Here is a 13,895-nt window from a genome sequence, read left to right on the forward strand (position 1 = left end):
GCATGAAAACAGACCCTTTCCCCACAGCTCCCTCACCCATTACAGCATGAAAACAGGCTCTTCAGCCCAACTTGCTCAGGCTGACTAAGTTCCCACCTACTTGAATCTTGCACATATCCCTTTAAATGTTTGCTACTTTCCCAAATGTTCTTGAAATATTATAACTGCACCCACTTTTAACACTCCTTCTGGCAGCTCCTTCCCTCTGCGTGGAAAAAATAGCTTGCCCCTCAGGTCCCCTTTAAACCTGTCCTTTTTCAGCTTAAACTGATTTAGACTCCCTTACTCTGCGAAGATGGGTGTGCCTATCGATAGAATCTATGCCTCTCATAATCTTGCAAACCTCTTTCAGGTCACCCAACAGATAGGACTGTACCTGGATGCTGTCCCAAGTGCAGTGATCCAGGCCTGGAAGATGCCTGCTAGGAAGGAGAAAGGGTTTTTCCTGGTCATCGCAAAGTACATCAGTGGCAAGATTATGCCTCCATGGATGATAAGCCCAGTGATTACTGTCACCATGTACATGCCCAGTTGCTTTGCAACCACCTCCAGGTCTTCGATGGCCACAATCTTCCCACAAATCAGACAAGCGATACCCAGGGGCGAGTACCTTAATAACACAACAGAGAAAATTAAGGGTTAGGGAGGTACTGTATCAGGTACAACGCTGGGCAACAACGTCACATCTGGGACAGCTGTGGATTTGAGGGCTGTAGCAGGAGACTTAATTAAAACCTGCACAGATGGAAATGTATCTGTCCACCTGACCAATTCACTTTTGAAGGGGCGGGTATAAGAACGCAGAAATATTGCGTGGAATTCCAAGAATTTTTTTTTAAAAGGCCTTTGACAAGGTGCCACACATGAGGCTGCTTAACAAGATAAGAGCCCATGGTATTACAGGAAAGATACTAGCATGGACGGAAGATTGGCTGACTGGCAGGAGGGAATGAAAGGAGACTTTTCTGATTGGCTGCTGGTGACCAGTGGTGTGCCACAGGGGTCGGTGTTGGGACCACTTCTTTTTACGTTACGTGTCAGTGATCTGGATGATGGAATTGATGGCTTTGTGGCCAAGTTTGCAGATGATACGAAGATAGGTGGGGGGTAGGTAGTGATGAGGAAGGAGGGAGGCTACAGAAGGATAGATTAGGAGAATGGGCAAAGAAGTGGCAGATAGAATACAGTGAAAGAAAGAGAGGGAGTAAGAGAGGGAACATGAGAGAGAAAGGAAAGAGATTGAAAGAGAGAGGGTGAGGGAGAGGGGATATAGAGAGATAGGGAAGGAAGAAAGAGAAAGAGAGAGAGAGACAGAAGGGGAGAACAAGGATGAGCATGAGTCACTGAGGATGAAGTGTAGATGGTATTAAATAGGATTTATCAAGAAAACTGTGCAGTTCTATGAGTTAACTTACATGCTACTTATTGACCGACAGCTCATTTGCACATAATACTCTCGCTTAGAATGGTTGGAGGTGCAAAAATTGCAGGAGGGTTTTACAGACCACTTTGTCATTTAATTTGATTAAGAATCCTTCCCTTCCTTCACCCTGCTCCCAGTACCATCACTAAAAGCACCAACTGATTTCTGTCTTGGAGCATAGAATTGGGTGATAAGACCCCTCAGCATTATGGAGGCAGTGTTACGGATGTCTACAAAGCCCTGTGTGAGTAGATGCTGCTCTTTGCTGGGTTTAATCTTTGGAAAGCAGTAAAGAATTTTCTCAACAGGACCCAAATGAGTGAAAACTAGATTATGAAGGAAATTAGTAGGGGAATGAATCTACTGGAGGAACTCAGCAGACTGAGCAGCATTTGCTTTGGGTTCGAATCCTGCATCAGGAGAGGTGAGATGGCCAGTATAAAGGGGGGGGGGGGGTGGAATTGCTCTGTCATCGGGAAACGGATGATACCCACCACACAGATCTGTGCATTAGGACACTTCTCACCCCCAACCCAACTAATACTCAGTCCTCCTCCCTTAGGCAAACCCTATTCACTAACTTAGCAACATAACGACCATTTTCATTATCTTGCAACAAAATGGACTTAGCTTTTTTCTTCTAATTGTTCTGTCTTGTAAAAAGTGTGTATAATTTATGTTTTTTTCCCTCATGAATGCTGATTAATTGACTCAATGTGGCTGTGATGCTGCTGCAAGTAAGTTTTTCATTGCACCTGTACATTTTGTGCAAAAGACAGTAAACTAGTCCTGATGAACCTGTGCTGCTCAAAGTTCTCATGACTCACCAACTGAAGATCCTCCCAATCTTATTAGATTAATTGTTGAGTGATCAAGTGTTACACTAACTGGATGCTGTGGATTTCACTATAAATTCACTCCTTGGTCCACTCTTAGATCTCACAATCTATTTTATTATGATCTTGACTTTTATCGTTTACCTGCACTACACTTTCTCTTTTACACTTCATTCTGCCTTCTGTTATTGTTTTACTTTACATTACCTGAATATACTGTTGAATGATTTGATCTGAATACAAGACAAGCTTTTCACTGTATCTAGATATATGTGACAATAGTAAACTAACACCAATAATGAACGTCAGTAATCGCTTGACCCAATGTGAGACTTTGATAATCAATGAGTAAAGAAAATGCATGAGGCAAGGTACATAGCTTAATTTCAGACTGAATAGGGCCAGTTTGTGAGGGACATGAGGTTGCAGCAACAACAGATTCTATGGCTGTTTGAATAATGAGTGATCTTGTAGCTCTTACCACATGATCATGATCACCAGCTTCATGACGATCTCATTGAGGATGTTGAAGAATTCCACCATCAGCTGTGCCCTCTCCCCCATTTTCCCCATGGCAATACCAAAGGCAATGAAGAACCCAATCACACCTGTAATATTGTGAGACAGAATAGGCAAGCCATGAGTGGCCATGGGTTTATAAATCCAATCTGGTTCGCCACATACACAGCCAGTCCAGTAACATATGGGCAAGTACCTCAAACTGGTCCTGAGGAGCCAGACCCAACACAAGCATGACTTACAAACTACAGACAGGGGAATGTGGCCAAAGATTGGGTTGAAGACAAGGCTCAGAGTGCCAACAATGATGACGAGGATAGAAACAAAGACCTGAGGAAGGGAATTGCAGAGTCTTTAGTCATGGCTGCTGAAGGCAAGACGGTTTTTGCTGACTAATTAAAATCCTGCGGCGGCCCGCACACACGGGACTCGAACCGCCATTGGGAGCCGCGGGCAGACATGCGGTAGCGCGTTTGGAACTACCTGCTCAGGGTGGACCTTCCAGGGACAGTCTGACGTCACGTCCGCCCCGCGGGTCGCAGGGGACCATGGGAGGGGAGATTTAAGCGCGCGATTTTGAATCAGTAAAGGCGTTCTGAGTTCAGCTGTCTCTGCCTCCGTGTGTTTCTTTAGTAGCGCGTTTGCGTGTGACTATATTGGTGACCCCGACGTTCCAGACGGCATCTGGAGCCAGCAACTCAGCGGCCAGCCATGAGTTTGAGCAACTCACACAACACAGTCTCTCTGAAGCTCCTGACTTTCTGGGCCACTCAGCCCCACGTTTGGTTCGAGCAGGCTGAGGCCCAGTTCAATATCAGAGACATCACAGCCGACGCCACGCGGTAATACTATGTGGTCAGCACACTCGACCAGGAGACGGCGGGCCGGATCATCGACTTCCTACGCCAGCCACCAATGGAGGACAGGTACACTGAGCTTAAGGCGCTCCTGATCCGTACCTTCGGAATCTCCCGCCGCGAACGGGCCTACACATGGACGGCCTGGGCGACTGCACACCATCCGAGCTCATGAATGATATGCTGGCGCTCATGGACGGCCATAAGCCGTGCCTTTTATTTGAACAGTTGTTCCTCGAGCAAATGCCAGAGGACATCCGCCTCCTCCTCACAAGTGACGATTTCAGCGACCCATGTAGGGTTGCGGCAAAGCAGACGTCCTTTGGCAGAGCAAGCAACATGGAGCAGGCTCCACTGGCCTAGCCATGATTGCACGCCCCAAAGCCCAGGCTCCGCAACCGAAGCCATCGAGACCCACGGGGGAAAAGACGATAGTTCGGAACAATGGTGTTTCTATCACCAAAGATGGGGCTCAGGCACGCGCCACTGCCGTCCACCATGTGCTTTTCCGGGAAATACCGGGGCCAGCCGTTGCTAATGGCTACGACGGTTGGCCACCAAGACAGCCTCCTGTACCTCTGGGACCAACATTCCGGGCAGCGCTTCCTGGTAGACACCGGGGCCGAAGTCAGCGTACTCCCCCTCCTCGAACATGGACACTTGTAACGCGGTCCCAGGCCCCGAACTCACCGCTGCAAATTGCACCAGTATTCAGACATACGGCCTGTGAACTATCTCACTGCATTTCGTGTCCAGCCATTTCACTTGGACTTTCACGTTGGCAGCGGTGTCACAGCCACTACTAGGGGCAGATTCCCTACGAGCCAACTGCCTCCTGGTCGACCTAAAAGGCTGGCGTTTGGTCCACGCCGAGATGTTTCAGACTTTCCAGCTCGGAGAAGACAAGCTACAGGCCCTCCACCTGGATTCCGTGACCCTCTCGGGTAACGAATTCACCAGGGTGTTGGCGGAATTCCTCTCCATAGTCACCCCGCAGTTCTCCATGGCTGACCCCAAGCACGGTGTGCAGCACCACATCCCTACGCAAGGACCGCCGCTGCACGCCCAAGCTCGCAGCTCCCACCCGACAAGCTCCACCTCACCAAGGAGGAGCTCCGTAAGATGGAAGAGATGGGAATTGTATGCCGCTCAGACAGTCCGAGGGCATCCCCGTGCACACGGTGCCCAAGTCCGCAGGAGGATGGAGGCCCTGTGGAGACTACAGAAGGCCTCAACGACGCCACAACCGCCGACCCCATCCGGTACCCCACATCCAGGACTTCACGGCAAACCTGCACGGAGCGACCATCTTCTCGAAAATCGACCTGGTCAGGGGATGCCATCAGATCCCAGTGCACCCCGACGACGTGCCCAAGACAGCCCTCATCACCCCATTCGGCATGTTCGAATTCCTGAGGATGCCTTTCGGTCTCAAGAATGCAGCCCAAACTTTCCAAAGGCTCATGGACTCAGTGGGACGCAGCCTGGATTTCGTTTTCATTTACTTGGACGATATCCTGGTGGCCAGCAGTTTGCACCAAGAGCATGTGGCACATTTGCGCCAGCTCTGCCAACGCCTGAGCGACCATGGACTGGCAATCAATCCGGCAAAGTGCCAGTTCGGGCTGACGGAGATCGATTTCTTGGGCCACAGAGTCAACCGACATGGCGCAGTTCCCCTACCGGACAAGGTCCAGGCCATCTGCCAGTTCCCCAAGCCCAGCACGGTCAAGGGCCTGCAGGAGTTCGCAGGGATAGCCAACTTTTATCATCGGTTCGTGCTGGCGGTGACACACATCATGAGAACCTTGTTCAGCCTGATGGCCGGCAAGGCCAAAGAGGTGGCATGGGACGCGGAGTTCACGGAGGCACTCGAGCAGGCCAAGGAGGCGCTGGCAAAGGCGGCCCTCCTAGTGCACCCGAGAATCGATGTACCCACGGCACTCACAGTTTACGCTTCCGACACGGCAGTCAGCGGAGTCCTGGAGCAGCTCGTCGAGGACCAGTGGCGACCACTCGCTTTCTTCAGCCGGCACCTACGGCCACCAGAGGTGAAGTACAGCGCTTTCGACAGGGAGTTGCTAGCGCTCTACCTGGCTGTCCGGCATTTCCGGTACTTCCTCAAGGGAAGTGAGTTCACCACTTATACGGACCGCAAGCCCTTCACCTTCACACTGGCCAAGGTATCGGACCCACGGTCGGCTCGGCAGCAGAGGGACCTGTCCTTTATTTCAGAATTCACCACGGACGTCCACCACATCGCAGGGAAGAACAACGTCATCGCCGACACACTGTCTCGCCTCTGCCTTCACTCAGTAGGGATATTGTCCTCAGGAATAGACTACGCAGCAGTGGCGGAAGCACAACGGTCGGACACCGAGATCCCAGCTTACCACACTGCCGTTTTGGGGCTCTAGTTGGAGGATGTTTCCATCAGCCCGGCAGCGGATCGACTCCTGTGCGACGTGTCTACTGGCAAATCCCGACCCGTGGTACCAGCAGCATGGAGGCGTTGGGTGTTCGACACGCTGCACGACCTGGCCCACCCGTCTGTCTGGGTGTCCATCAAGCTGGTAGTGGACAGATTCGTCTGGCACGGTTTGAGCAAACAGGTTGGACACTGTGCCAGGACCTGCGTACACTGCCAGACCGCCAAAGTCCAGTGGCATGTGAAGGCTCCCCTCCAGCAGTTCCAGCCAACGCATGGGAGATTCCAACACATCCACGTGGACATCGTCAGCCCGCTGCCAGTCTCCCGGGATGCCAGGTATATCTTTACCATGGTAGACAGGTTCACCAGATGGCCGGAAGCCGTACCGCTGGCAGACACGTCCACTGAGTCCTGCGCCAGGACGCTCATTGCAAACTGGATTGCCAGATTCGGCCTCCCGACAGACATCACCTCCGACAGAGGGGCACAGTTCACGTCTGGTTTGTGGACAGCACTGGCGCAGCTCCTGGGCACCCAACTGCATCACACCACAGTGTACCATCCCCAGTCCAATGGTTTGGTAGAGTGATTCCACCGGCATCTCAAGTCGGCCCTGATGGCGCACCTCAGGGGCCCCAACCGGACAGATGAGTTTCCCTGGGTCCTACTGGGCATCCGCACAGCCCCCAAGGAGGACCTGGGCACCTCCTCAGTGGAATTGGTCTACGGCGCCCCCCCTGACGGTCCCAGGAGAGTTTGTACCAGAGGCCCGAGGTTCGGAAGAAACTCCAGCAGCAGCGGTGCTAACGAGGCTGCGGGACAAAGTAGGGACCCTGGCACTGGTCCCAACCTCCAGGCATGGTCCCACGCCATCTTCACCCCTAAAGACCTCCCAGACTGTGAGTACGTTTTTATTTGCAGGGGCATGCGCAGGTCACCTCTACAGCGGCCGTACGAGGGACCCTTCTAGGTGATTTGGCACAATAGAACCATGTGTGTCATGGAGGTGGGTGGCTGGGAAGAGACTTTTACAGTGGACCGCCTCAAACCGAGCAACCAGTGAGGGGACTCGAACCGCCATTGGGAGCCGCGGGCAGACACGCAATAGCGCATTTGGAACTACCCGCCTGGGACGGACCTTCCGGGAGCAGTCTGATGTCATGTCTGCCCCGCGGGTCGCAGGGGCCCATGGGAAGGGAGATTTAAGCGTGCGATTTTGAATCAGTAAAGGCATTCTGAGTTCAGCTCTCTCTGCCTCCGTGTGTTTCTTTAGTAGCACGTTTGCGCGTGACTACAATCCATGACTTACAGGACCAGAACTGGAAAGTCTGAGTAGGATCTTCAAACTGCTAATAATACTTAACCACCACAATAAAACAGTCCCTGATATCCATCCTGCCCCATTGTAACCAGTAGAGTTTCCTCCAACAGGCAGCTGGGGTTATTTCTAATGAGAAGTATCTTTAACAGATAGTTTCAGTAATAGGCTGTTCCCATCACAAGGGGTTTGTAATGGACGGTTTTGTTTAATTGGTTGTTTCAGATGGAGGAGGTTCCTCGAGGGCACTTTCAATAAATGGAATTTTCAATGAAGGGAGTTTTCAAGAACAGGAAGCACTCCCTGCCTGAAGATGGGGAAAGTTAGCCAGGGTTCCTATTTATACTGTTTCCTGTTGGGAACAATGGAAAGTGGTGTTGACAGGAGGAAACAAAGTCAATGCTTAAAGAGAAGGAGCCAGAGGGTGAGCAACAGCACGGTCAACACAACATAGAGACAAAGGATTGTGCCTGTGTAACACACATCAGAGATGCTGGTGAACACAGCAGGCCAGGCAGCATCTCTAGGAAGAGGTACAGTCAATGTTTTGGGCCGAGACCCTTCGTCAGGACTAACTGAAGGAAGAGCTAGTAAGAGATTTGAAAGTTGGAGGGGGAGGGGGAGATCCAAAATGATAGGAGAAGACAGGAGGGGGAGGGATGGAGCCAAGAGCTGGACAGGTGATTGGCAAAAGGGATATGAGAGGATCATGGGACAGGAGGCCCAGGGAGAAGGAAAAGGGGGAGGGGGGGAAACCCAGAGGATGGGCAAGGGGTATAGTGAGAGGGACAGAGGGAGAAAAAGGAGAGTGAGAGAAAGAATGTGTGTATAAAAATAAATAACAGATGGGGTACGAGGGGGAGGTGGGACATTAGCGGAAGTTAGAAAAGTCGATGTTCATGCCATCAGGTTGGAGGCTACCCAGACGGAATATAAGGTGTTGTTCCTCCATCCTGAGTGTGGCTTCATCTTTACAGTAGAGGAGGCCATGGTTAGACATGTCAGAATGGGAATGGGCTGTGGAATTAAAATGTATGATAAAAGATCCTGCTTTCTCTGGCGGACAGACTGTAGGTGTTCAGTAAAACGATCTCCCAGTCTGCATCGGGTCTCGCCAATATATAGAAGGCTACATCAGGAGCACTGGACGCAGTATATCACCCCAGCCAACTCACAGATGAACTGTCGCCTCACCTGGAAGGACTGTCTGGGGCCCTGAATGGTGGTAAGGGAGGAAGTGTAAGGTCATGTGTAGCACTTGTTCCGCTTACACGGATAAGTGCCACGAGGGAGATCAGTGGGGAGGGATGGGGGGGACAAATGGACAAGGGAGTCACCTAGGGAGCGATCCCTGCGGAAAGCAGAGAGAGGGGAGGGAAAGATGTGCTTAGTGGTGGGATCCCGTTGGAGGTGGCGGAAGTTGCGGAAAATGATATGTTGGACCCGGAGGCTGGTGGAGTGGTAGGTGAGGACCAGGGCAACCCTATTCCTAGTGGGGTGGCGGGAGGATGGAGTGAGAGCAGAAGTGCGTGAAATGGGGGAGATGTGTTTGAGAGTAGAGTTGATGGTGGAGGAAGGGAAGCCCCTTTCTTTAAAAAAGGAGGACATCTCCCTCGTCCTGGAATGAAAAACCTCATCCTGAGAGCAGATGCGGCGGAGACGGAGGAATTGCGAGAAGGGGATGGCATTTTTGCAAGAGACAGGCTTCTCCCTGGGCCTCCTGTCCCATGATCCTCTCATATCCCCTTTGCCAATCTCTGTTCAGCTCTTGGCTCCATCCCTCCTCCTCCTATCTTCTCCTATCATTTTGGATCTCCCCCTCCCCCTCCCACTTTCATGTCTCTTACTAACTCTTCCTTCAGTTAGTCCTGACAAAGGGTCTCGGCCTGAAACGTCGACGGTACCTCTTCCTAGAGATGCTGTCTGGTCTGCTGCATTCACCAGCAATTTTGATGTGTGTTGCTTGAATTTCCAGCATCTGCAGAACTCCTCTTGATTGCACCTGTGTAGCTAGCTGGTGAACGTGTCAGTGCCCTTCTCCAAGACAGAGTACTGAGGTCCCTCGTATCTCCCTCCACACTCAAAGACGTGTTTATGACTGACTGTCTCTTGTTATTGCTACCTCAGGAAGAAAATGAGCATTCCCTTCTCCATTTGTGCCCCTGTGGGCAGCAATGTAATAATGCTCTTGATTCCCATGTTCTCCATGTGTGCTGCATGGCAGGGCCTGGCCAGCACCACAAGGGCTGTGGGCAGGAGTGGGGACAGCTCAGCAGCTGCGGAATGAGACGAATATGCTCCCATCTAAGGTTTCTGGCCCACTGTTAGATACAGAAGTGTGAATGTTGAGATGACTTCACCCAGCACATTCATCCCATCCTTGAACTGCAACTTCTTGGTGATGGTGTAGCTGGGTCCTTGTGGCTCTCCCAGGGTGTCGTTCGCCACTTCCAGTATGATCGCTGAGATGTTGGCAGTGTTCTGATCCTCTGGGGGATTCTCCACTTTCTTGATAACTGTTTGTATCTGTTGGGAGGGACCAGAAGAGGACAACTAATTAAGCACATCCTAGATCATAAACATTGTGGTCCTGACAGATTCTAACCCGTTGCTCAGGAGGGGCAGGGAGCTGTTGGGAGATGGTGCTGTTTTTAGGGTAAATCATGCTAACAAATACACATACAAACTTATAAACAGGGAGCAACAGTCCCTCAAGCTTGTTCCACCATTCTCGACTGCAACCTCGACTCTACTCCCTCACCTACCCCAGTAACACATCACCCCCTTGCTTTTTAGGAATATATCTACCCCTGACTTAAAAATTGTTCAAAGATTCTGCCTTCATTGCCCTTTGATGGAAGGTATTTCCAATGACTTAGAACTCATCTTCCCACCATCTACCCGTCATCCTTCACCCTCCTTGGTCCACCCGTCACCTACCAGCCCCTGCGTCACCCCTCCTTGCTCCTGTTTATACTGCCTATCTTCCTCAAATTGGGATCAGAAATATCATCTCCTCCTCGCTGACAACCAACACCAGTGTACCTCAAGTAGCATGCTTAGCCTGCTGCTCTGCTCTCTCTACATCCATGACTGCGTGGCTCTGCACAGCTCAAACAGCATCTATAAATTTGTCGATGACACAACTGTTGCTGGCAGAACCCCAGATGCTGACGAGTAGGTGTACAGGAGCGAGATACATCAGCTGGTTGGGTAGTGTCACAACAACAACCTTGTACTCAACATCAGTAAGACCAAGGAATTGATTGAGGACTTCAGGAAGGGGAAGTCGAGGGAACACACACCAGTCCTCATCGAGGGGCCAACAGTGGAAAGGGTGAGCAATTTCAAGTTCCTAGGTATTACTCTTTCTGAAGATCTATCCTGGGTCCAACAAATTAATGCAATTATGAAGAAGGCATGCCAGTGGGGACTTTGAGGAGAATTGGTATGTCACCAAAGACTCACAGATGTACCGTGGAGAGCATTCTGACTGGTTGCATCACTGTCTGGTATAGGAGGGCCACTGCACAGGGTCACAAGAGGCTGCAGCAGGTTGCAAACACAGCCAGCTCCATCATGGCAACCAGCCTTCCCAGCAGTGGGGACATCTCCAAAAGGCAATGCTTCAGAAAGGCATCATCCACCACGAGGGACCCTCATCACCCGGAACGTGCTCTCTTCTCATTATTGTCATTAGAGAGGAGGCCCAAGAGTGTGAGAAAACATACTGACCGTTGTAGTGACAGCTTCTTCCCCTCTGCCATCTGGTTCCTGAACTGACAATGAATACTACCTCACTATTTTTGCACTACCTATTTATTGTTTTTATATTATTTCTTACTTAATTATTAATTTTTTTTGTCTTGCACTGTGCTATGGCCACAAAACAACAAATTTCACAAATACGTCAGTGATATTAAACCTGATTCTGATTCTATGTGTAGGGACTCAACCTGAAACATTGACAATTACCCCACCCCTCCCCCAAACAGATGCTGCTTGACCTACCCTACCGAGTTCCTCCAGCAGTTAATGTTTCTCCACATAAGTGTTTGTGTCATTCCAGATATTAGTCTGGCATTGCTTCCTGTACATTAACATCCTTCCTTAAACATGAGGACCATTGCTACGCACAGTACTCCAAATATGTTCCTAATATTCTGGATGTGCATCTTCAAGCTCCTGTACCTTCTCCCTGGTGATAGTAACATTAAGAGGGCATGTCCCGGATGGTGAGAGTCCATAATGTTGGATGCTGCCTTGCTGGGGCACTGCCTTTTGAAGATGCATTCGATGGTGGAGAGGTTCGCTGCTCCCACTGCTCAATAAAATCCCTTTATCATTTCAAATATCACCCTTCAATCTTCAACACACTTGCAATCCATACTCCTAGTTTACTCCCATTTGCCCTGATACCAGTCTGCCAGGAGTTTGGATGAACTGATTTACTTCCAAAGCACTATGAACCAATCTTAAGCAGTGAGTGCTGCTTTATGTTATAGGGTGATGGCTTGCAAGCGGGGTTAGTATGGGGAGCAGCTCCTCAGTCTGAGAGGAGCTCAGAGTGATTCATTTCTAAAGGCTGCCCTGCACAACTCTGCTCTCCCCCATTCAAGTGTTTCAGTGGAAGCTCTGGGCCACGTTGCTACAGGAGTCTGATATCTGCTTTAGGACCAGCAGGGTCTGTTTGATGCTCTATATAACGCTGTCATTAGAGTCATAGTTTCATACATTGAGATCATGACCATCAGACACTAATCCCACTTTGTTCTCCTCACAGTAACATCGTCTACCCTCCCCACCCCTCCCAGATTCTGTCAGTCACCCACAAACTGGGGGCCATTTATAGTGGCCAATTAACCTATATCCTGCATTAGTCAGGGGAATGTGGGAGGAGACAGAAGCACCAGAAAAATATCCATACAGGCACGGTGAGAACCATTGTCTCACAGTCCCAGTGACTTCACAGATAGCACAGATATCAGGATCGAACTTAGGTCACTGGAACAGTGAGGCAGAAGTTCTACTGCCTGCACCATTGAGCCACCCCTAATGAGGCAAAACTTCAAATCTATGATTACAGGAATCTGTATTTATAGGCTTTAACTTATCTACATTTTATATCAGCCGTTTCCACTTGTGCAGCTCATTTCCTTTAGGGATATTTTTGGCTCTCAATATTTTCAAATCACACTACAAATTTCTTATTATCAAGGAGGTAGGGTCAAAGGCTTTGGTTCTTGCCATCTATACCATTGCACATCAGACATAAAATAAAATCCAACAACTCCCTCTTCTATCTCTAGGTGTCCCTGTCTTTCCCTGCGGACACTCTCCGCTATCTGCCTTGACTTGAATCGCCAGATGCCTCTTGGCTTGTGAGGCACTCTCTACTTTGCTCTTCCAGAGGTTCTCACTCCCAGTACAAGGATTTGCATCAACACAGGTAATCCTAAACCTAAAACAGTCAAAACAAATTATCTAGGAATCATTTACACCTCCTCCATGCAGAGCAATTGCGGTAAATAAGCCTTCACAACTCTCCCGCAGCCAGCATGACTACCTTTCTCTTAGTGTTTGCCCAATTACAGACACTTGTGTTGCCTTCCCCAGCCTTCCCACGATGTAAAGTTTCCAAGCTGAACCATTAACTCAGTTTCTCTCTTTGCAGATGCTGCCTGACCCATTGGGTGTTTCCAACGTTCCCTGCAGTTTGCTTTTCAAAATAAATTGCTAGTTTCTTACCTGCTGAAAACAGGCTTGCACCAGGTTTTCAGGAAAGAGGTTTCGGATGAGATCCAGGAATGCGTCCAGGCTGGACACCTCATCGTTCTTCTTCCCTTCTCCTAACTGCATCTTCAGCGCAGGGTTTCCAGGGTGAATAACCAGCACGAGGATCACGCCGAGCACAGCTGCAATGATGGTGGTGGACATATAGTACACCATGGCCCTGGTCCCAAGGCGCCCACTGGCCTTGGCATCAAGACCAGACAGACCTTGTAAAAGGTGAAAAACACAGCTTTAAAATAACACATTGGTACTGGGTGGGTATCCACCAACAGATATTATTAAACATCTGCACAATTATTAAACATTATCATGAACATTCCTTTATTTTTATTGGATTGCCATCTCCAATGGGATCTCACCACCAAGCACACCATTCCCCCCACCCCCACTTACTGCTTTCCACAGGGATCGCTCCCTACCCATTTTCCCTTGTCCATTTGTCCCTCCCCACTGATCTCCCTCAGATACTTATCCTTGCAAGCAGAACACGTGCTATACTTGGGTGTATGGGGCATCAGGGAGGGGTAGCACCTCTGGTGGGGGAACATATCGTGTCCTTTTCAGGGCAGTTAGTCCACCTTTGGTCCCCACCTGGCACTCAGCCCTCACCTGTGGCTCCCCGTAGCCATTTGCATGCGACAGCGGCCACACCCCAGGCAATGGCTTCGACAAGCCGGCTAAACCAGGTGAGGGTAGCCAATGGGTCTCAAACCCTCGG

General features: G+C 50.0%; 1 protein-coding gene across 9 annotated transcripts in view; it reads right to left on the reverse strand.

Moving 5' to 3' along the window:
- LOC140205059 (excitatory amino acid transporter 2-like) overlaps nt 1–13,895 on the reverse strand; it is a 351,029-nt gene that overhangs the window by 22,908 nt on the left and 314,226 nt on the right. For all 9 annotated transcript variants that reach the window (XM_072272184.1, XM_072272188.1, XM_072272185.1 and 6 more), the window contains 4 exons: nt 13,133–13,383; nt 9,745–9,910; nt 2,741–2,867; nt 377–610 (listed from right to left, as the gene is read on the reverse strand). In XM_072272184.1, coding sequence (XP_072128285.1) covers nt 377–610; nt 2,741–2,867; nt 9,745–9,910; nt 13,133–13,383 — 778 coding nt within the window. The remainder of the gene's footprint in view (nt 1–376; nt 611–2,740; nt 2,868–9,744; nt 9,911–13,132; nt 13,384–13,895) is intronic.

Source organism: Mobula birostris, chromosome 11 (genome assembly GCF_030028105.1).
Source record: "Mobula birostris isolate sMobBir1 chromosome 11, sMobBir1.hap1, whole genome shotgun sequence".
Classification (NCBI taxonomy): Eukaryota; Metazoa; Chordata; class Chondrichthyes; order Myliobatiformes; family Myliobatidae; genus Mobula; species Mobula birostris.